Raw genomic sequence first — 24,546 nt, forward strand, 5'->3', positions numbered from 1 at the left:
GGCTCTACTTCTTCAGCAATAGCAGCACATGCTGAAGCAAAAACCTGTCATGTTTTTAAGTTCATCTTTTTCCTTGAAAAAAATAGGGATATACCATTTTATGTGAAATTTAGAGTTTTTAATGCTTGTCTTATGTCTACTCTTTTATATGGATGTGAATCCTGGCTTAATGGGACCTGAAACCTGTCGAAAAATTATATAATTGGTGTATCAAGCAATTACTTGGTGTTAGTATGTCCACGTGTACCGATGTTTGCTATGCTGAGTTTGATTTACCGCCACTGAATTTCTTTGTCTCTGCTACACAGCGGAAATTCTTCCAGAGGATGTGGAATGAGCGGCGACATATATAGAGGCGGTGGCATAGTGGATAAGGTGGTGAGCGTGGGATTAGGCAGACGTCCACGCGTAGGTTCGAGTCCCACCACGTACAGCGTTAAACACTTTGCAATTTGTCGAGTGGTTAAAGTTACCTACATGTCACCATGATACCCAGGTTCTAGGTGGTTACACCCAAGATGAGCTTCGGGGGTGATATGGGCCCTAATATGGGTACCACTATAAATAAAATTGCCTGCGCCACTAATGGGCGGAAGCTGAACAGCGCTTCCCATACACTCTTCAAGTGTGCCTACAGGCGCTATAGGCCTTACCGTAAAAAAAAAAAAAAAAAATATATATATATATATATATATATATATATATATATATATATATATATATATATATATATATATATATATGGTTGACGACCCTTGGGTTCATGCTGTCAACTTGATTCGTAACACTAACATTACTACAAGCATTGATGTTCTTATAAGAGATAAAGTTGAAGACGTAAACGTAGGAAAGGAGTCTGTTAAGCGCGCTATAGAAATTTCCACCTCGTCTAGACGAGTGACATACCGCCTGCTTAATCCCACTTTGGAGGTTGATGTAGTATATAAAAGAATGGGTAATGTTAAAGAAATTCATAGGATATATACAGCCAGTACAGAGTGAGCGGGCACAAGCTGGCAATAGAAACCGGCAGATGGAACAGGCGAGGGCGCGTGCCGTGCAGACAAGAGATTCACGTGCTGGAAACCTGTCCAACTAACTAGTGACATTCGTGCCAGGTACGGGTTTACTACGTGGGAGCAGTTAATTGAGAATCGCCATGGATTTCCTGTACCAGAAATAATACGCAAAACTTTGAATTTTTCACAATGTAATATTTTTTTTGTACCATACTTGTTTGATCATTTTTGTGATTTTTAATAGGTTCGTGTCATTTTTAGAATGTTTATGCTTGTGAGGCTTTATTATCTGTTGAGTTTCCAAAGTTTGTATGGTTGTACCTTTTTAGTTTAGTTTAGCCTTTTCTTATATCGTGTAGAGCAAGTGTTCCTTTTCATTTTCTTTTTCACTTATTTATTTTTTTCCTGTCAGGGTTCGTTATGTGTTTTATTAATATCTTGGTGCTTGTGTGAATTTTTAAGATACGTACCTTTTTTATACGGGATAATTTTGGACCATTTATGTCATTTATTTTTATAAAATCTGGCTATGTGTTGTAATATGGGAAAACTGATTGTTTGAACATGCATGTATGAAATTTGTGGTCAATAAACTACTACTACTACTACTACTAGTAGTAGTAGTAGTAGTTGTTGTTGTGATAATGGTTTGAAGGCAGAGTGGCAAGGAGGGAGCACGTGAAATGAGATAGTGATAGATAAAAGTTTACAAATCTGGCTACCCCTATTTTTCCATTGTTTTCATAATATCCCTATTTTTCCATTATTTTCATTATATATATATATATATATATATATATATATATATATATATATATATATATATATATATATATATATATATATATCGGATGCACATATATATTACTTTGCACAACAATTAAAATATCATTTATAAGACAGTCATGCCTTAAAAGATAGTCCTTCTCTGTTGTTCGTTCATTAATAAAGCACTTTAAAATAACGTTTGTTTAATTTTAGACAGCATTATTTCATTCATTATAATTTGTAGTTAATTGTTTTTTGGATGAAAATAGCATGCACGACACACTCCTATTATACTAATCATTCCCGCTATGGAGGTAATTCATACTTTTTCTTTTTCTTTTTTCAATGGCTAAAAAAGATCACTAATTTCGTCCTGGTAAATTTAGGTGTGTGTCGTAGGTAACCTTGAAGAATATTTCTGACCGACAGTCTTATCTTCGGGATTTAAATATGATTTGTCAGTAGTATTTTTTCCACTAATAGTACGATATTCCCCATCTCACCCATAATAACACTCTAGACTGTGACTTTGAAAATCTCGAGATTTTCAAAGTCCAGCGAGCTCTGCACCAGTCAAGGGTAAACACTAAAATTATTTTATTTTGTATATAACTGAGATTTGCGTATAGCTGCACTTCAGGATTTCATGCATATCTATAGAGGTGATTCCTCCAATCACGCACTGTCATTCCTGAGGCCATTCGTGGGGCCACCAATGACATAGGTAGTTACACTTTTTGTTTAATTCAGAGACAAGTCAGGCGTTCTGATAAAGGTTCGATCACTGTCATTTGTTAATATAGCTACTTAGCGGACTGAATGGAGGGAGGTGAAGCGAACAGATGCAATATAAAGAAGAGGTTTATTAAAGAAGCCGCAAAACTATATATGTACTGTATCTCCATCATCCTCAGAATCCCTTCACCTCACCGGTAAGGCATAACAGTATAGTTTTTTTAGGGGTTTCGTTAGGTTGGGATAGGCTTATGCCTAGTTATGTTAATATTGTAGATGGGGTGTACAAGGGAGCCGCAGCCACCCTCCGGCTGTGATAGGTTGTTAAAAAAATCGGAACATGAAGTGATTTCCCATAGGCTTTCAACGCCCATATTTAACTTAATTATCGTCCCCCACCCAAAACTCCCATTCCCTCAGATGCCTCCAAGCTTGTTTGAGGGTTAGTAGGTAATGGGGAGTGGGGGGACTCGCACTTATAAAAAAAAAATAAATAAATAAAAAAAAAAAAAAAAAAAACATCTGATTAAAAGAAGCCGTTGGCAAGACGCATCTCACCCGGCTGATCCCGGACCCGAGGGCCGAATGCTCGTCAGTCGTCACTCGTGGTGGTCTGTAAACAAATGGGGTATAGGCCGTCATGGAAGACAGACTTTTATTATTTTTAGTGTCATTATAACCATATAATTTGTAAATTTAACGGTGCAATAATCGACTTGTTCAAGGCACCCTGTTTGCCTCCGAGTCTGTGGAGACTAAAACGGTGGCAAGACTTCAAAAAGCAAAAATATGCTTCTCCAGAAGATGTATGTGCTCGACATGAGGGCCCAGCAACTATTACTGCCCTTCGCCTGCCGCTCACTGGCCACTTCACACCTTAGGGCGGAAGCAAAGCCTGCAGGTAAGGAGCTGTGATGCATTTATTAGGGTTGAAATAGGGATAACTCTACCCTCTACTCTTACAGTCCGTTCCCGGTTTTATTACCAGTCAATTTGCTTAATTCTTTCACGTATACTTTTAGATACATATAAGACATGAATGTAAGGATGAAAAAAAATTTCCCCTTCCTTAATGGGGACTCCACGGAAGCTTTACTTCCTGGTCAGGTTATGATAGGTCAGGAGTTCTCAACTTGGGATTTGGAAAGTGACGCAAACCCCCAGGGGTTCACAAGATTTCCTGGATTATTTAGGTGGTCGGTCTAATAATATACTTTGCAGTACTATTGCATATTAAATTAGTGTCAGTCACTAAATTAACATTCCAGGGGTACTTTGGTAGTAGATATTCCAATAAATATCCTTTGAGGTACTATTGCATATTGCATTGTCAGTCACTAAATGAAGATTCTGTTCAATGTCAGATTACTGTGGACTCAGGTAAATGGTCGTCTAACTCAAGGGTTCTCAACGAGAAAAAGGTAGAACCCTAGGGATAGGTTATGTAATGCAAGATTAAATTAGTGTTGTTAGCCACCCTAATAAAAGTTTCTTTTTTCCCACAATTTCTTTTGAATACATATTTTCTTCTTCCTCACAGCTACTAATGTATTCTTGAATATTAAATATATATAAAGTGAAAAAAAGTGCACCTGCAACCTCATGCAGGGATGGGGGCAAAGGCCCACGGTTAGATTAGTGCCCTTAAGGTGGATATCTGAGGTGAATGAAACCCCTGGGTTAGGTTAGGGCAGTGGTTCCCAACCTGTCGGCACTTGCGACCCCTTACCTAAAAGTTTGAAACCCATGTGACCCCCTGCTTAGGGCTTACTATCAGCAGCACAGCACATTCACTCATACATACATCTATAACAGGGGTATTCAATTAAAAGTCACTGAGGTCCAGTTCTTAAAATTTCCCCAAGTAAAAGGTCCGAACGGAAGTCCAGCTTGTGTCTTATAGCCGTTCCCTATGTCGACATTTTCATATGGATTCAACAGTATTTATTGTCTATTTTCAATGCAGGAAATGTTTAACAGAGTGCACAGCTAGCTCTTTTGCCCTGTTGCCAGATTGTCGTACTCAGAGCATAGTATTTACCGGTTTCTGACGCTTAACTATTGCCAAGAAACATCAGGAATAAACTATTTTAACGATAATTATAAGTGAATCTTCTTACTGAGGTCCACGAGACAGTTTTTGGGTCGGAAGCCGGTGAATATAAGAGGCTGAGTAAGACAGTCTGGCAACGTTGGCAGCACGCTCAACGCCTCCACCCCGCCTCACCCCCACCCCACACTATACACTGCCCGCGTGTCGCCTGCTGGCTGCCACCGTCCACCACCTCGTCACCATGGTGAAAGGTGCATGCCACCCAGATACCCACCACGCCCTTTGGTCATACCTGCCACCCTGCATATTAGCTTGACCTTCCTACTGCAGGAAATTGAGAGTGTTCACGCTCTCACTGGCCTGTTGACACCCGCCAGCGTTGCACGGCGCCCCGCCACCCGCCACACCCTCCCTTCCCGCTGTCACCCGGCCGCAGATTGGTCACGGGTCCGGACAGAACCATCGCTCGGTCCGGATCCGGACCGGGGTCCGCCATTTGGTGATGCCTGATCTATAATATCACTTAATGACATTGAACTAATGTAACACACCTTTTGTTTTGCACCGAAACGAAAAAAAAAAAAAAAAAAATGTAATTGATTAGATAAAATTATCATTATCCCAAGCTACTTCTGGCAAGGCTACGTGACCCCCCAGCCAAGGCTTCGCGACCCACCGGTTGGGAACTTTTATGTACATCATCATCCAACCTAACTGGGAAGCTTTGCTCCTCTTCATTTTCCCTAAAAAAGTAATACATAGCTAGCTACAACTTAACTTGAAAGTTTGTTCTAGTTATGTTATACTGTATTGTTTTTTGTAAGTGAATATATATATTATATACACTATTATTTTTTGTGATTTTCATTTTAAGTAATTCTTCCTTTTCTTTTCTCTGCTTTTAACATACCTAGAATCCTGTTGAAATATTTGTATTTTTTGATTGAGGGTAATTATGAAGGATGTATTGTCATGCCTATAAAAAAATTATGTTATCCATCAGATCCCAAAGCTTGTTGCCCATATAGAAAAAAAATAACTTAATATTCATTAGTATATATAAGCCATGTGCGTACATGTAAGTTAGTATTAGAGGACAGGAACTGTAAATATTACACTGTAAGCAACAACATATTATTTCCTAACTTTGTATGATTTCAGCTGAAGAGGAGTTTCGCACTCTGGAAATAGGAAGGAAGAAGAGAGAGAGATTTACTGCAAAGACATTCAAGCCTGTCACTATGTTGCCTCCCAGGTTAGTAGATTGCTCTTAAGCTTCAAGTCCAACAACAATATTGTTCATTCATTGTATTCATTAGAATTACTGTACTCATTAGCATTATGTCATGGTTATTGTATTTTATCCAAGAAGAATTACTATGACAATATTGGTACCTAAAGTTTAGTGAGAAATATTTACTAAATGATAATGTTTCATTAAAATTTCTAAGCTTTTTCTTTTTTATCTTTGCTTTTCTTTCCCTTATGAAATGTAATTTATGGCATACCAGGAAGAATAAACATCTTTATTAAATAATCAGATTTGTTAAAAGATATTTATGCTACCACAAGTTGTGCACTTAATGTGATTGAATAATTAATTTTAGTTTATGAAGCAGAAAAGAAATAAAGATGTGTTTCCCTTATGCCTCTTTACATATAAAAGTGCTACTTATAAGCAAATTTTGTAAATTGTGAAAAGTATTTCTGTGCTTATTTTTCAATCCATATCAATTCAGATTTTTAAAATTTTATTTATTTATTTATATATTATTTTTTTGTTCTGCAGATACAAGCAACAAAAGACAGATCAGGATTGGGGAAGTGTGTGGCCAGCTGCCAGGACATTCCATCCAGCCACAGTGCCCTTCCCAGTACGGCAGGGATATCCAGCCTCAGGCCAGCCTACGCCGGACAAATGGGCAAATGCTGAATTAATGAAAATACCTAATTTCCTTCATCTGACTCCTCCTGTAATAAAGCGCCAATGTGAAGCACTTAAAAGTATAAACATTTTGTCTGTTGTTTATTTTTATAATTGTTTGGTATTGTGAATGGGAAATACAGAAGCAGGCAGCAAGTTCCAAAATTTATCAGTGAAAGGGTAAAATTGAGAATATCGCAAACAGGGCAAACAAAGCATTAACTTTTTTTAATCTTGATTTTATCTTGTGTAATCTAGTTCATTCTATCCGTATAGAATCACATGCTTCCCTCCGTAGAGTCAGTATTTGAACACTTAATTTTTCTAACTTTTCCATTTGCAATGGATGTTAAGAACAGTTTACTCTAATTCATTGATTATTTTGATTATTAGTGTGTTTAGAATTAAATTACATGTAAAATTTAACCCAACAGAATTCTGCACTCCTTGGCCTGCTGGACTTGAAACTACAGCCAAACAGGAGAAACATTTTCCAGTTACTGTCTCTACAAGTTCATATCTACACTCATCTCCTACTATAAGGGACCCAAAGGCACGAATAGTTACACTGAAGGTAGGTTAAAAAATTACAACTTGTATAGCACAACTTAGTGCAGTAGCCAAAGCATCCCTTTTGCTGGGTTCACTAACAGAATTTCCCTCCCTTAAACTCCAAGACATTGATCTCCAGACAAATTTTTATCACAATTTGGTTGTATTTTATAAATAGCTTTCATGACTCTGTGCAACCGATCTTTTGCATTTTCTCTCCCTAACAAAAACCAGATGGCACGTGCGCGCACATGCACACACGCACACACACACACACACACACACACACACACACACACACACACACACACACACACACACACACACACACACACACACACACACACACACACACACACACACACACACACACACACACAAGAGACAGAACCACATTTAATGAAGAGGGAGAGTTTATAAAGCCAATCAACCCAGCAGCACAGGAAGGATTAAGAGACATTGTGGTAAAAAAACAGAAAATTAGAGAATTGCTAGAAAAGGTTGATGTGAGGAAGGCAAAGGGACCAGATGGAGTGTCAGGATGGACACTAAGGGATTGTAGTGAGCAACTGGTAGAACCAATTTGTGATGTAATTAACAACTCTTTAAGGGAAGGGAAAGTACCAAAGGAATGGAAAAGAGCCAATATAGTCCCATTATACAAAGGAGGAAAAATGACTGAGCCCCTAAATTATAGACCAGTGTCACTAACTAGTGTGGTGGGTAAGATCTGTGAAATTGTTATCAAAGAGTTGGAATACTGGAGAGAAATGAAATCATTAATAATTCCCAATTTAGTTTTAGAAAAGGAAGATCATGTATAACAAACTTACTAAGCTTTTATACAAGAGTAATAGATGAAGTACAAGGAAGAGATGGATGGGTGGATGCAGTGGTTGTGGCCTCACTTTCCTGGTGTGCGGAGTGTGGTGTAGTCTCAGTCCTACCAGAAGATTGGTCTGTGAGCTCTGAACTTGCTCTGTAATGGGGAAGGCTGGCTGGGTGACCAGCAGGTGACACACACACACACACACACACACACACACACACACACACACACACACACACACACACACCAACCCTTTTTCTTATCTATATAAATGATATAATCAAATCCAGCTCAAAAGTTATATTTACTCTGTTTGCAGACGACATAAACTTGCTTATGAAAGACAAGGACTTACACACTATACACTCAAACTTGACCTCATAACTACATTTAATAAATCAATGGATAAAACATCACAAACTAACACTCAATATAAGTAAAACTAATTATATTTTTTTCCAAAATCGGTCAGTAAAAAATCATATCCAACCAATACTTCTTGAAGGTCAAACTCTGCAATGTGTCACTCAAATAAAATTTTTAGGTGTATTTATTAATGATCACCTTAATTGGAATATTCATATTGATAATGTATGCATGAAACTGTCTAGGATGTGTGGGATATTGTACAAGATACGGAATCAACTCACAACTGAAGCCCTACTGAGTATTTACTATACACTCTGCTATCCTTATTTTATTTATTGTGTTTCAGTTTGGGCCTGCACTTGGCCGTCTTTCATAAATAGATTAAAGATAATTCAAAACAAAATTTTACAATGTGTATTTTTTATGGGTAAATTTGACTCAACACCCACAGTTTTTTCTAATCGTAAACTATTGAATTTCTTCAATATTCATAAGTGTTTTGTCCTTTTCTCCATCTTCAAATTCATTAAAAGATATCCAAATAATACCTATTCAAATGTGTAGATTCACCGTATGCAACAAGAGGTGGGAACTTGAATTTGGAGTGCCCGCAATTCCGCACACAGTTATTCAAGCACAGCATATTTTACTTTGGTCCACAGCTATGGAATTCCTTGCCTCCTAATATAAAAGATATTACTAGTATCAGTTACTTTCAGTTTAAAAGAAAAACCAAAGAACATTTCCTTAGATGTTTATAACTAGCAGCTTGCAGTCCATCATTTATTTGTATTGTATGATAAATTTACTTTAAAGCTGGATATAAATTATTCAGGAAGTATATATATACATATATGTGTATGTACGCACAAGTATTTATATAAGTAATGTGTTCGTATGTATGTATAGTGTGAACGTGATTGGGTGAAATATGACTTATTCTTGTATTTCTATAAATATATTGCCAAGTGAAGTCTTCCAACAGAGTCACCACATAGTTTAGTAACTCCGTCTATCAGGGAGCCTTGGCTCGATAGACCATGCCAATGAACAATCTGTTTAACGAATATATATGTACATGTAAGGAAATGGCAATAAACTTTACTTTACTTTACTTTACACACACACACACACCTAGTGGTGCAGTGGTAGCACACTCGACTCACAAATGAGTTCGATTCCCAGGACAGGGTCAGAGGTCATTTGGGCAAGACTTCTATTCAAGTATGTGGCCACTGTTCACCTAGCAGTGATTAGATACCTGGTGTAAGACGGAAGTTGTGACCCGCTGCTGGGTAGGAGAAACAAACTCCGAACAAAAAAAAAAAAAAAAAAAAAAAACAAAAAAAATGCACTTGGGGTGGCATCACTCTGGGGCCTACACCGCTAGGCCTATCTGGCACTATAAATAGCTGCCGCGCACCATATGTCAGGTGCCAACATGGGGGTTGTGTAGACTTAAGAAGTATGATTGTTAGTATATAAGAATTTAAGTATGTTCAATATGTAGGATTTTCAGCTCTGTACCTGTACTAGCTGCCATTAAAATAAACCAGAATATTATTATTATTATTATTATTATTATTATTATTATTATTATTATTATTATTATTATTATTATTGTTATTATTATTATTACACACACACACACACACACACACACACACACACACACACACTAGGTATGGGATGTAACTCGAGGGGTTGTGGCCTTGCTTTCCCGGTGTGTGGAGTGTGTGTTGTGGTCTCGGTCCTACCCGAAGATCAGTCTATGAGCTCTGAGCTCGCTCCGTAATGGGGAAGACTGCAGCCAACTGTGGTAGTGTTAGTGGTGAATTACACACACACACACACACACACACACGGCCCGGTAGCTCAGTGGTTAGAGCGCTGGCTTCACAAGCCAGATGATCGGGGTTCAATTCCCCGGCCGGGTGGAGATATTTGGGTGTGTCTCCTTTCACGTGTAGCCCCTGTTCACCTAGCAGTGAGTAGGTACGGGATGTAAATCGAGGAGTTGTGACCTTGTTGTCCCGGTGTGTGGTGTGTGCCTGGTCTCAGACCTATCCCAAGATCGGAAATAATGAGCTCTGAGCTCGTTCCGTAGGGTAACGTCTGGCTGTCTTGTCAGAGACTGCAGCAGATCAAACAGTGAATTACACACACACACACACACACACACACACACACACACACACACACACACACACACACACACACACACACACACATGCTTGAAAGAAGTTATCACTTTACAGTCAGTGTTGACACTGTATCTTCCATCATTGATAAGTAAATGTGTAATAACTAATCAATTTTCCCAATTTCTGAAGGTACCTCTGAAAAGCCTGGATTTAGATTACCACGGGCGAGACAAGCTGCTGCGCCTGGTGGGGGAGCGCTATGATGCCAAAACAGACTGCCTTACACTGGTAGCAGACCGCTGTCCACTTTCCAAGCAGAATTATGACTACTGCCAGTACCTCCTGACTGTCCTGTACAATGAATCTATGGTGAGAATATCCCAGAAAATGTTTTCTAAACTTATAGATTTGATTGAATTGGATGATCATTTTCTTAGTTTAAGAGTTTCTCTGTTGTGGTGATAAAGTGTTTTGATTTGTGAGTTAATGGTGATAGAATTAATTTTTTTGAGCAAATTGACAGCTAATAATAAATAACTTGATAAATAGCTTTTGTATCAAAGAAGGAAAGAAAATGCTTACAACTATTCATTCTATATTCATTGGTACAAAAATTTTATATCACTTCATAGGATTATGAGCAATGACTATGAATTAAGGATACAGTGTTATAATTTAAGTATTAACCCATAATAGGTAAACCATCTGTGGTACAAGTATGTTCGCCCCTTTCTCTCTTTCCACGCATTTGAAATTCCCTCCAGCTTCAGTATTTATGTTGTTTGAAGTGTCTAGCATATATCAGCACAGTTTTCCGCCATTCTGACATGGGATAGTCACCCCCCTCCTCCACCCCTCCCTGCCGCTCTGCCTTGATGCGACCAAAACACCAGAGCGATACTCATTATTACTATCACGAGTGTGATGTAGCTCTATGCATTGAGCCTTGTTTTGAAGAATATCACACCCTTTTGCAATACTAAAAAGCTTGATACTGAAAGAAAAATAATAAACAATATTTTGTGGTAAATTGCTCCAATTTAGCAAATTATTTTTTATTTATATTTACAGTATTTACAAATATTTTTTGTATTTTTCATTTCATAAAACATGGGTTAATTTATGAATATGTAACCATTATACACATGTCTCGTAGGAGAAAAATATCGATAAAATTATTAAAAAATCCTTGCTCAGAAGTCGTATGTCTGGCAGCATCACTGAGCGAGCTAAATTTAAAGCTCCAGTGGGACATTTAAAAATGGCAATTTCAAACTTTAATTCTTATTCTTACTTTTCTATGCCCATTTTGAGTTATATGGAATAAAAAAAGAAAATGGAATTTTTGGTGACCTGGATGAGTATTGGGGAGGTAAATCAATGCTGACCTCTTATGGGTTAACATTATTTTGAAAGGCAAATTCATTGTTCAAGAGAATTAGCTGTCATTGTTTAAAGATAGCTCACCAGGAAATATTCTTCCTGCCCTTTAGTTTAGTGTTCCTCCTTGTGATCTTGTCTTGTGCTATTTTGATCAACCTATTAACAGTCTATCTTATAAAGTATTACAAAGTATTTAATGTTCTATCTTCCTATCCTCATTTCAACTATCCTTATACAGTATGTATATGCTTAGTTATACTATATAAATGTTAGAATGTTTTTTTCTTGTAATTTATAGAAATTTGATAACAAGTATATATGTATTTTGTCTTACTTGTTTGGGGAAAGACTAGATAAACAGAAAAACCTTGGTGTTGTTCTGGCTGCTGCAGATCTAATTGATGAATTGATGTATTAGAAAACAGAGCCATGGGAACACGAGAAGGAACTGGAGGACCATGAAAAGTACATTTGGGAGGGCAGTCCTTCACAAGCAGCAGCACAGACTGTGGTAACTGCAAGGGGCACTACTGATGCTGAAGAGCTTTTGAAGGAGTATGAGCAGGTCGTGACAGACCTTCACAATGAGGGTGAGACTTATTCTTTTTTTTTATCTAAGTAATGCCAGACTGTGGAGTAAGTTTGTGATGCAATGAGAATTTTCATTGGAACATTTGTGAATTTATTTATTTTATTATTTGTTTATTTATTTATCTTATCACTTATTTATTTTTTTTTTATTTATTTATTTTTTTTAGCTTTAAGTTACAATGCCATGCATAATGGCTCTCTTTTGTAGTAATGAGTAACATATACTTTATGGATGATTCCTTTTCAGGTGAGGATGAAACAACAGTCTTAAGGTATCAAGAGAGTGTGATGAAGCTGTTGGGTCTGATTGATCCCCAAGACACTGCCACAGCCAGTGAACCTAAACATGTTCAAGGCGAGGTGTGTTAAGAGAAACTTAATTTGATTCTGAAATTTTTGTTAATAACATGAATCCCATTTTTATTGTACATTAATATGAACATGTATTTAATGTTTGTGAAAGAAAAGTAGTAAAGAAATTACCACAAATTAAATGTTTTATTTTCATGGTTAAAATACAATACACAGGCCTGAATAGCAAGGTTCAATAATAGAGCAAAGACAACATTGTTAATAAATGTAAATGTAGATGTCTCGCTCACCTTACAACTTCTTTCTCTTATAGAAAGACATGCTTCATTGTCCTTCACTCACACGTTTCATCTCAAACTGGTACAATAAAAGCTTTTTCTCTTTTCACTGATCAAGTACTCCAGACATCAAGGGCATCCATTCTATTATCTGATTTCCTTACTTACTCTATTATATCAAGCTATTCTATCAAAGTGAAGCTTTACCACATTTTTGTCTCTATTTGATCAACCTCTTCATCAATTTCTGTTGTCCTCTCTTATTAAATGTTCAAAATATTTCTTTTACCTTACTACTCACAGGACAGTATTTTAATTGAGCTTCACAAAGGAAACTTATTGATTGAGAAAGTCTACTGACACTCACTTCAAAGTATTCTGAACATACACATAAGATGATAATTTTAGACAAGTATTATATGGACAGACTCACACTATTACTATTAGATCATGAGCAGGCTTGCAAGTATGTCATGAAAACTGGTAAACTATATAGTAGGAATAAAAGGCATTACTCCAGTGCTATCTTTATTTTATTTCCTCTTGTTCACTTGACTTGTTTGGTTCTGTTTTATCTCTATGATTATTTACCAACCTTCCTTTTTTTTTTTTTTATACTCTAATCTCACTGTGATCAATTTCAGTGATGGTGCACTATCTACCTGATATACCATATTTGTATGTCAGTTTCATATACAGTTAACATGTCTGCTATTTCTTTCATTGTGGAGCTAAATCATTTGTGCTAATCTGATCTACATAAATTCCTGTCAATTTTGCTTGTCTTTACACGTAATTCATAAATTATTTCATAGCTAATTAAGATATTCAATAAAACGAGCAGGAAAAAAAAAAAAAACATACTGGAATGGAAAAAGAAGGGAAGATGAGACAGCTGGAAGGAAAGAAACATTGGAGCCATAAAGAAAGAAAACGAAGAGGATATCACAGTCCATGACCTCCTGAACTCTGAACCAAAACGGGGACCTGTAACGAGCTCACGCGCTTGACGTCCGTCAATAAGTCACCCACGTGTCTGGGTCCGGGCTGGTGAGCGAGTTATGGCTGGGAGTGGTCCTAGTACTGGTAGGGGAGTAAATTCACCGGTGCATCTACACACCACACCCTTCACACTCACGCCTCTGCTTAGCCACACCCTTCCCCCCCCAGCTTTTAGGAAAGCTTTCCTCACTGGAAAGATTTAGGGTGGAAGCCATTCAAGTCTTTCAAAGTGTCTTGGAATCATGAGGATTCGTGTCTGCAACACTTACTACTGTTTTAACACTGCTCTGAAGATCGACTATGATCTTGTAAGGCAGAAAAGCAAGAGAGCCCAAGGCCACCTCTGCCCGTTGACATTCCAGTTGTGGCAAAAACTAGTGTGTAGGTTCTGCTGGCCAACACGCACAAGGCCGCGCCCATGTGAAGCCTTACTGGCCTTGCTCACGGAGCCTTCTCTTCTCTCACCTCTCGCCTTTTTTTCACACTGTTTGAACTGCCTTCAAGGTCACTGCCAGCCGAGGATGTACTGTGATCCATCAGTTGATTACTAGCATCATGTATATACTAGGAAGAATAAAAAAAAAAACTTTAATTTGTCAACACACACACACACACACACAGACAGAATTTTCACAGTAATCAGCAGACCATTTTGACAACCAGAGCTTTAATATGCGCTATATCAGCAAAACTTTTAAAAAAAGTTAAATATAAGGAAAACCATCAATTACTATATTGGATTTTCACCGCATTAAACCCATCCTTCGATGCATAGCGCCACGTAGATCGAGCCAAGTACGCATGCATAGTGTACTTCCACACTGCGCTGTTATGGTCTTTATATCCTGAGCTATGACTGTCACTCTCCCGTGAGGATGAAGCAAACTGACCAAAGAAGGCAAAGTAAGGGATAAATATTGGCCATGAAAATTAAGAAGTGTTCTGTTGAATTCTCATGAGTATTTTTGTTACCTACTGATGGTAGATGTGAACAGGAATGTTATAAATGTCAGATATACTTTTCTTTTTATCTATTTTTTTTTTTTCAACACTTGCTGTAGAAGCGAAATTTTTATGAGTTTTCAATTTTATTTTGGTCGTCTTTTCTAACTGCAAAAATGAATAAATTATTGCATGGATAAATAAATCAACAAATACGTACACTGATTACATATATACCATGATGTGCAGCTGTACGTATCTCTTTTTTGGTATATAATACAAGTATGAAATCTTGATGTATTTTCAACTTTAATGTAATAATCTCTTCTAACTGCACCAATGAATGTATGATTGACTGCACGGATAAATGATTAAACAGACGAATTTATAAGTGGTACAGAATACATACATGTTCTCTTTATAATTTTTTTTTATAAACTCCCTGCAGAAAGACTTAGTTAAATATAGTTTACTTAATAAGGACGGCGAATTATTTATTATGGCGTGCAGAAGACTTGTGCTGTTGTCTCCTCTGTTCCCTTACTCCCCGTGAAAACCTTGAAACCCCAACGGGAAATCCCTTCCACTACCTCTCTCTCTCTCTCTCTCTCTCTCTCTCTCTCTCTCTCTCTCTCTCTCGTCGAGGACAACGCACCAGGCAAGGAAGACAGATTATATATAATTTTTTTTCCACCTTTACTCTTACCCACGCTAGTTTTATTTACTTCACTTTTTATGGAGCATGACGAGAAGGAGGAGCAAGAGGCTTCGTGTGCGTGGTGAGAGAGAGAGAGAGAGAGAGAGAGAGAGAGAGAGAGAGAGAGAGAGAGAGAGAGATTCCTGACATCCTTCACGTATCTCTATCGATCTCTTTTAGCTGACCATTCAAACCTTCAGTTTTCAAATTATTCCAATGCCCATACACGTCAACCCATCGAAACGCCTCTACTTATCTATCTATCGATTTAATATTCCTTTGATTAATATAGTCAACGTCTTTTTCTCTCTCCAATTCACAAAACTGTATCTACACACTAAAAATAATAAAAAATGATAGTGAATAATGTCGTTACTTAAAAAAAAAACTACTTGGATATGCACTAGTGTCTTCTGGCTTGATACAATGAAACAATTGAGTCAGAACTGAAATATGTATCTTGTATGAAGGTTCCTGTGTGTATTTAAGGAAGGACGAAACACTCAAGGACACATTATATATATGTATATGTACCCCTTCACCTTCACCACGGGAGAGAGAGAGAGAGAGAGAGAGAGAGAGAGAGAGAGAGAGAGAGAGAGAGAGAGAGAGAGAAGGGGGGGCGGGGTAGGATGTTAGGGAACGTAGGGACCAAACTTGGGAAACGCATAAGTTTAGCTCATCATCCTTTTGTAAGTTCTGACCCCCAATCAAGTGACCTGCTTCTCTGGCCATTGTAAACATCAAAGATAATTCTAAAATTAATTCTACCTCGAAGACGCAGTGTAGGCCTACCATCCGTATAGTCAACTTGATAACCCAAATCTAATGACTGCATTCTCTGATATTTCATGATCTAATCTCGCCAACTTTCAACGAATTTAGATTTTCAATTGTGTTCTCATAAGTCTAGTGATGATTTGACGAGAATTCTGCCATCATCAATGAGAAAACATCCATTACAACGCTATTAATACTCCATTGTTCTTGAAAATCGTCCAGATAAAAGCCTAAACCTAAAGTGTTTCTAGATACACCAAAGTTTGATATGAAGGGCAACAATGCTATATATATTTCAAAACAATAGTGGTCGTTGGGGAAACAGTCGAGTATGAAAGGTGTATTATTGTATGGAAACGTGTGTTAAAGAGTATGTTTGTATGTAAATTGAAGAGGGGAAGATGAATGCTAAATAGTATTAAGGGTAACAATAGGTGGAAGGTTATAAACGTTAAGGCGCCCCAGTTGATCTAGAGAAATCGCCCGTGATAAAGAACAATGTGAGTCAATGCACGTTCCTCGGAACCTTTCAAATGCTGGAATGAATGGTCGACTCCATTTTCTCACCGAACAAAACAATAGTGAATATACACATTCTTTTTAACAATCCAAACCTGTCAGAATTTTCAAGGTTTGGAGGAAACGACGCACATAGAAAGCAATATTGATCACCATGGAATATCGTAAAGACTAGTATTTTAACGACAATGCATATGAAAAGTCTCTCTCTCTCTCTCTCTCTCTCTCTCTCTCTCTCTCTCTCTCTCTCTCTCTCTCTCTCTCTCTCTCTCTCTCTCTCTCTCTCTCTCTCTCTCTCTCTCTCTCTCTCTCTCTCTCTCTCTCTCTCTCTCTCTCTCTCTCTCTCTCTCTCTCTCTCTCTCTCTCTCTCTCTCTCTCTCTCTCTCTCTCTCTCTCTCTCTCTAATGATAAACGATCCTGTTAAAGTGTCACTAAATTCACACACACATAAAAAAAAAAATCCTTAAAAAACCACAACTTTTTTACACGTTCAGAGTTAGCTGAGATGAGTCTCATGGGGAATGCTTGCGTGTGCGGGTCCTGTCTTCGCGGATAAACTTTAAGAGATAGTTTTTTGCACACCTCCGTCCTATTTCCTGATTCATACAATTGCTCACTTCCATGGACAAGCGGTGCACATGCGCACTCCTCCTTAGACGGCCTCCTGCTCTTCCTCTTCCTCCTCTTTCTTCAGTTTATTCTGAATATGAAAGCCAGCCAATTATCTTGGGACAACATTGGCAAGTGTTTCATCGTATTCAGTATTCATTAGTTACTACTGTTGGAAGTTTTCTGGATTTTCAAATGAGTTTTATAATGATGCAAAAGATTTTGCACTATAATTGTAATAACATCTATATATACACTAATTCCACTAATATCACTTTAACCTCTGAAAACTGTCCTAGTGAGTTCCCAAAGCGTCTCAAACATAGATCCTGCGATGCACTTGGTCTATATTGTCGTTGGCTGGTGATAAGGTAAGAAATTAATAAGAAAATAAGAAAAATACTTCGTAAAATTTTCTTTCAAGATTGCAGATGATTCAATCACGAAAAGTAGAATACAGATATAAAAATAGATATTAGTATAAAATTGTACTTTTTTTTATTTCTGAATTCTTCAAAAAGTTAAATAAGGTTATTTTCTACAAACTGCCCTTAACAACTCGAAAGAATGTGTTATATATATATATATATATATATATATATATATATATATATATATATATATATATATATATATATATATATAAAATAGTACCATAAACTACCATCCTCTCAAGACATTTTTCTGCACAATTCTCTTCCTCTTCGTCACCTTATTAAACAGTCCAGCCAGTGAGTAGAGAGGATCTGCCTGGCGTGGAGGACAGACAGGTATGTATGAGTATAGCTATGCAAGGTGAGACGAGGGGAAGGCTTGCCGGAGGTCAGGAGGAGGAGGGTGAAGGACGTAAGAGATGGGCGAGGAAAGAGGCGCGCCCATCAAGATGTCTGGAGGAAGAAGAATGAGGCGGAGAAGGGGACCACCGCTGAAGGACGGACAGGTGAGCGATTATACCCAGAGATGCCCGCAAGGAACAGAGTTAATATGGTAGTAAGGACTGTAATGGGGTGCTCTCGCTCTCTCTCTCTCTCTCTCTCTCTCTCTCTCTCTCTCTCTCTCTCTCTCTAGGCGGCGTTGAAGATGGAGGAGAACCATAAACTGACCAAGCGGTAGAAATTCTAGTGCACGTGTTATTAGGGACTGTATTCTGAAACGCTTTGTTCTCTCACCACGACTATACTCGTATTCAAAAGCCACAGAGATGATTAACAGCGTTCTCAAGATTGTTTCTCCTCTTAATAATGTATAAATCTTGTTAACCAATCACTAGATTCATTAAAATGCCCTTAAAATTCACGTAACTCAAACTAAAGCCTTGTGAAAGTGGTGCTTTATAATTATGGATCGTGGGTAATGCGTGCAGAAGGAACAGGAAGACACAGCAGGCGATAACTACCAATACCATCACCCTCGCAAATTCATGCATGGTGTAATTTTACAGATATTTACTTATTAATTTTTTTTTTTTTTTTTTGTCTTATTCATCTATTGGTGCAGTTACCTTCTGTCAATTTTATTTATTTTCCTTTTGTCTTTGATACGAAAAAATAACATATGTACTACAAAATGGGAAACGACTCATACAATTTTCATTTATCAAGTTGACGTGACGGCACACACACACACACACACACACACACACACACACACACACGGTAGCTCAGTGGTTAGAGCACTGGCTTCACAAGCTAGAGGACCGGGGTTCGATTCCCCGGCCGGGTGGAGATATTTTAGTGTGTCTCCTTTCACGTGTAGCCCCTGTTCACCTAGCAGTGAGTAGGTACGGGATGTAAATCGAGTTGTGACCTTGTTGTCCCGGTGTGTGGTGTGTGCCTGGGCTCAGGCCTATCCGAAGATCGGAAATAATGAGCTCTGAGCTCGTTCCGTAAGGTAACGTCTGGCTGTCTCGTCAGAGACTGCAGCAGATCAAACAATGAAACACACACACACACAGTGTAGTGTAGTGCAGTGGTTAGCACGCCTGGCTCACAACCGAGAGGGCCCGGGTTCGAGTCCCGGGAAGCGACGAGACAAATGGGTAAGCCTGTTAATGTGTAGCCCTTATTCATATATATATAAACGACATGCCAGAAGGAGTGAACAGCTACATAAATCTGTTTGCGGACGATGCGAAACTGTGCAGAGTTATAAAGCAAAAAGAGGATTGTGAAATACTGCAGGAAGACCTAAATAAGATCTGGGAATGGAGTAAAAAATGGGAGATGGAATTCAATGTGGACAAAAGCCATGTCATGGAAATGGAAAAGAGTGAAAGACGACCAGTGGGAATCTATAAAATGGGAGATGGAGTAGAATTGGAGAAAGTAAAAAAGGAAAAGGATTTGGGAGTGACGATGGAAGAAAATAATCAACCGGTAAGCCATATTGATAAAATTTTCAGAGACATATAATTTGCTAAGGAATATTGGAATAGCATTTCATTACATGGACAAAGAAATGATGAAGAAATTGATAAGTACTACAATAAGACCCAGATTGGAATATGCAGGAGTGTGGACCCCTCAAAAAAAAAAAAAACATAAGGAAGCTGGAGAGACTACAAAAAATGGCTACAAGAATGGTTCCAGAATTTGAAGGGATGACATATGAGGAGAGACTAAAGGCTATGGATCTACCAACCCTGGAACAGAAAAGGGAGAGAGGGGATCTGATACAAGTTTATAAATTGATTAACGGAATGGATCAAGTGGATAATGAGAAACTGATCCTGAGAGAAGAATATGACATTCGAAGCACAAGATCACATGGTAAAAAGCTGAGGAGGGGAAGATGTCTGAGAGATGTTAAAAAATATAGTTTCCCGCAAAGATGTGTTGAGACTTGGAACAGTTTGAGTGAAGAAGTGGTGTCAGCAACGAGTGTGCACAGTTTTAAAGAAAAATTGGATAAGTGTAGATATGGAGACGGGGCCACACGAGCGTAAAGCCCAGGCCCTGTAAAACTACAACTAGGTAAATACAACTAGGCAAATACACACACACACACACACACACACACACACACACACACACACACACACACACACACCTTCCACCATCAGCTGAGTGCAAGACGGCTCGAGAATCAATTAAACTCGTGTGACAAAGCGTCGTTATTTTTGAGGTCTTGGCGAGGAACACGAGTTATGTGGTGAGGAACGTGAAGGACGGACTGCCAAGGTGATGATACGAAGAAATGCTTAGCTACCTACCTATGTCTTTTTATTGTACTTTTTGTTATCTGTTTTTTTTTTTATAACACGAGTTCCTACTTGTGAGGTTTGGAGTGTCCATTTGTATAAGTATATAATTAAGTTAAGTGCGTGATGATGTAGGTGGTATCTCTCTCTCTCTCTCTCTCTCTCTCTCTCTCTCTCTCTCTCTCTCTCTCTCTCTCTCTCTCTCTCTCTCTCTCTCTCTCTCTCTCTCTCTCCTTTTCCTTCACTTCTCTCTCTCTCTCTCTCTCTCTCTCTCTCTCTCTCTCTCTCTCGGGCGTGTGTGGCTGCTGTAGTGACTTCCGCGAGCGTGGCAGTAATGTTACGATCCAGTTGGCGCGTGAGGAGTGTGACCCGCTGCCCCAGGATCACCTTGCCGAGTTTCCGCATCACGGCTCGGGGCTTGGCTCGTGTCACTCGCCTTTCTTCACATCGTGATATGAGGCTTCTTTTTTTCACTCCATTCCTTTTCCCTGAGTCAGCCACCAGCGGGCTTCCTCCACTCTGAACTTTAAACACGTTACATTTTACTTTATTGTGTTCGTCGATAAAAGGAAAAGATATTAACTGTTTTCGATGTGAACAAATCCACAACACTAAGGGCAATGTATAGAATCTTTGAGAACATCTACGAGAAAGAAAAGGGGATGAAAAGAGTAGATTATCTGCTGGTTTAAAAACCCTTCCCCAATTTTGCGTGTGTGTGTGTGTGTGTGTGTGTGTGTGTGTGTGTGTGTGTGTGTGTGTGTGTGTGTGTGTGTGTGTGTGTGTGTGTGTGTGTGTGTGTGTGTGTGTGTCCGGGACAAGCACTTGCGGTTAGGGTCGTGATAGTAAAAGTCTTTGGCATTGAGGTCTCTTGAGGAGATCTACGTCAGTACACTAAAGATCTTGCCTGACCAGATCGTCTCTTGCTGCGTGACGAAGATTCTCCGTCACAATGCCGCTGCAGTGTTTCTGGTCCCGGCGAGCGCTGTTAGTTCCGTCCCACGAAAAGTGAGGACAACAATAAATGGTCTTTTCTCAGTGTACAGAAAAATGTATATGCTTTTTGTTTATTTTCTTTGTCTCAGGGCTCAATTACGTTTTCTCGCCACTATTGTCCTTTCATCTTTAATTTAGGAAGAAAAGAAAAAAGTAAAACGAAAACATAGAAAAGAAAAAAAGGAAAAAGGAAAAGAACAACGATAGTAAAATAGTAGTAGTAGTAGTAGTAGTAGTAGTAGTAGTAGTAGTAGTAGTAGTAGTAGTAGTAAAATACAATGAAAATATTAAGAAATGATTATAACCAATAAGAACAACAACAAAAACAATAACAATAATAACAATAATAATAATAATAATAATAATAATAATAATAATAATAATAATAATAATACCAATAACAACTACTACTAATAACAACATACTGCACGTTTTTTTCCTGATCCGCAACAACTCAAATGACATACCATTCTATACTTCCCACCTCTTCCCTTACGTCCTCACTGAACACCACAACTTACCGCCTTGCCCTTCCTCCCTCCCGGACCTTCTCTTAATAGGACCCATACGTTCACCTTGAGCTGTGATGATCAAATGATAATGCAGACTTCCCGTGGTTACAGAAAAAAACAACATTAAGGCAGGTAAGACACGCGACGTCTCACATTAGCCCGTCTACTAACCTTTAGGCGTAGCAATAAGGAGGGAGATACGTAGGTAGTTCAGCCTTCTCACACTTTGGAGGACAGATTCTCCTTCGTCCCTCGCCATTCAGTGTAAACAAAGGAAGTTACCTATTTGGGCACCGCCGGCCTAGTCTGGAAGATGTTGGTTGTTTGTGCAGCAATGAGAGCACAGTTAAGACCTTTACAAACTTAATGATAGATATTCACGTGCAAGGAAAAAAAAAAGTTTCGAATGTTGGAATGTTACAAGGCATGTGGTAGGATTAAAGATTGTTCTGCTTCAGTTGATGTTAAATAAAAAGAAAAGAAAAAATGAGTGGGTAGTGAAATGACGGTTATTGGTTTGTTTTTATATTATGGTAAGAACTAATCTGCCATCTCACGTTTATTTCTGTAATTGTAATAACGAAACTATTACAAGTTCAGCGATTTTTTCTTTCAATCTTCGACACTTTAATAGTTATTGTGCAGTAAAAGTTTATAAAATCAAGGACATTACCGAACAAATTATGAACAGTTAATATACTGTAGTAATGTGGTTGTTGAACTGAGCCCACCCACTCATCCAACCACTAACACATCCTCCCACCCATCCAAATACCAAAACACCATCTCATCCACCCACTAGCACATCCACCCAGTCATCCACCCCACAAATACGCTCACCTATCCGACTACTAACACTCACCCATCCATCCATCAATACACCATTCAGCCATACAGCCTCTAAAACACCCACTCATCCACCCATCAGCACACCCGCAGCGAGCCATCCACCCGCCAGCACAGCCACTCCACACATTAATCTTGTCCTAAGGGTCAAGGAAGCAGTAACCGCCACACAGAATTGCTCTTATGCCGCGAGAACAAGTGACATTCTCAGCACCCTTCTTTTTTAACTCTAACATTCAATTGTTGATCATTCCAACCGTTAGCCACCCGCGCTGTGACATTTCATACGAACTCACCAAAACACCCTCGGCGGCGGCATTCTTGTTATTCACGCGTCTGGATGCAACATTGAAATTTGAATGTCCCGCCACACCTCACACTGAGTTGTGGATTCACGATAGATATATTTTTCCTTCTCTCTCTCTCTCTCTCTCTCTCTCTCTCTCTTTTAGAGAGAGAGAGAGAGAGAGAGAGAGAGAGAGAGAGAGAGAGAGAGAGAGAGAGAGAGAGAGAGAGAGAGAGAGAGAGAGAGAGAGAGAGAAAGAGAAAGAAAAGAAAGATCAAAATCGAATCAAATAACGGATAAGTATCTTGAAACTTCCCTATTCAAATCATAGGAAAGTGGAAATATAAAAGCAGGCAGGGAGTTCCACAGTTTACCAGAAAAATGTGAATGATCAAGAGTACTGGTTAACTCTTGCAATAGCGAGGTGGACAGAATAGATGTGAGAGAAAATAGAAAGCCTTGTGCAGTGAGGTCGCTGGAGGCATGAAGTTTGCAAGCTAGAAGAACAAAGCTAGCTTGAAAATAGCGGTAGAAGTTAGCAAGAGATGCAACACTGTGGCCATGAGAGAGAGAGAGAGAGAGAGAGAGAGAGAGAGAGAGAGAGAGAGAGAGAGAGAGAGAGAGAGAGAGAGAGAGAGAGAGAGAGAGAGAGAGAGAGAGAGAGAGAGAGAGAGAGAGAGAGAGATAGAGAGAGAGAGAGAGAGAGATTGAAGACATTATACTCGTATAAGTTAAAGAAGAGGAACTGTTAAGACGGAATGCTTTTGATTCCAACCTGTTTAAAAAAGAGGTATGAGAGTGGAATCCCCTCCCACCTCGACATTATAGTCAGTCACGCGTTGTAGAGATCCAAACTGTCACTGACCATAACCTTCCTTAGCTGACATTAACAGGTTTTCCTTCTTTTTTCATCGATCAAGTCACGTGTGCGCCGCTGAGCCCTCGGGAGTGTAGGTGTGAGGCTCCAGCGATATAAATAGTTGTGGTTTCAGCTACGCCATTTTTTCACAAGGAAGGGAAGCTGACAAGAAACAAAACTCGAGCAAAAACAAAAGCGATAAAGAAAAGAAGACAACAAAAAAAAGGGCCCTACAAGTCAAGACGTACTTGTTTTCTTCCTACACCATCTTTTGTAGTGCATGAAAAAAAAAAAACGTGACTTACATATCACGAACTACAAAATAAAATTAAAGAAAAACAG

At 38.6% G+C, this 24,546-nt stretch overlaps 1 protein-coding gene across 1 annotated transcript; it reads left to right on the forward strand.

Moving 5' to 3' along the window:
• Window positions 1–3,081: 3,081 nt before the first annotated feature.
• LOC123503705 (28S ribosomal protein S35, mitochondrial-like) lies at window positions 3,082–12,856 on the forward strand. The gene is made up of 7 exons (XM_045253686.1): window positions 3,082–3,423; window positions 5,737–5,830; window positions 6,365–6,579; window positions 6,934–7,073; window positions 10,583–10,762; window positions 12,195–12,366; window positions 12,615–12,856. The coding sequence occupies exons 1-7, from the start codon at window positions 3,312–3,314 to the stop codon at window positions 12,734–12,736; spliced, it is 1,035 nt and encodes a 344-aa protein (XP_045109621.1). The 5' UTR covers window positions 3,082–3,311; the 3' UTR covers window positions 12,737–12,856.
• Window positions 12,857–24,546: the final 11,690 nt, after the last annotated feature.

Source organism: Portunus trituberculatus, chromosome 14, assembly GCF_017591435.1.
Source record: "Portunus trituberculatus isolate SZX2019 chromosome 14, ASM1759143v1, whole genome shotgun sequence".
Taxonomy (NCBI): Eukaryota; Metazoa; Arthropoda; class Malacostraca; order Decapoda; family Portunidae; genus Portunus; species Portunus trituberculatus.

Bases quoted from the DNA above. Each gene is read 5' to 3' on its own strand.
- LOC123503705 (XM_045253686.1), top strand. From the start codon at position 3,312: ATGCTTCTCCAGAAGATGTATGTGCTCGACATGAGGGCCCAGCAACTA. The intron at 3,424-5,736 runs GTAAGGAGCTGT...GTATGATTTCAG, and splicing joins GGCGGAAGCAAAGCCTGCAG to CTGAAGAGGAGTTTCGCACT. The intron at 5,831-6,364 runs GTTAGTAGATTG...TTTGTTCTGCAG, and splicing joins GTCACTATGTTGCCTCCCAG to ATACAAGCAACAAAAGACAG.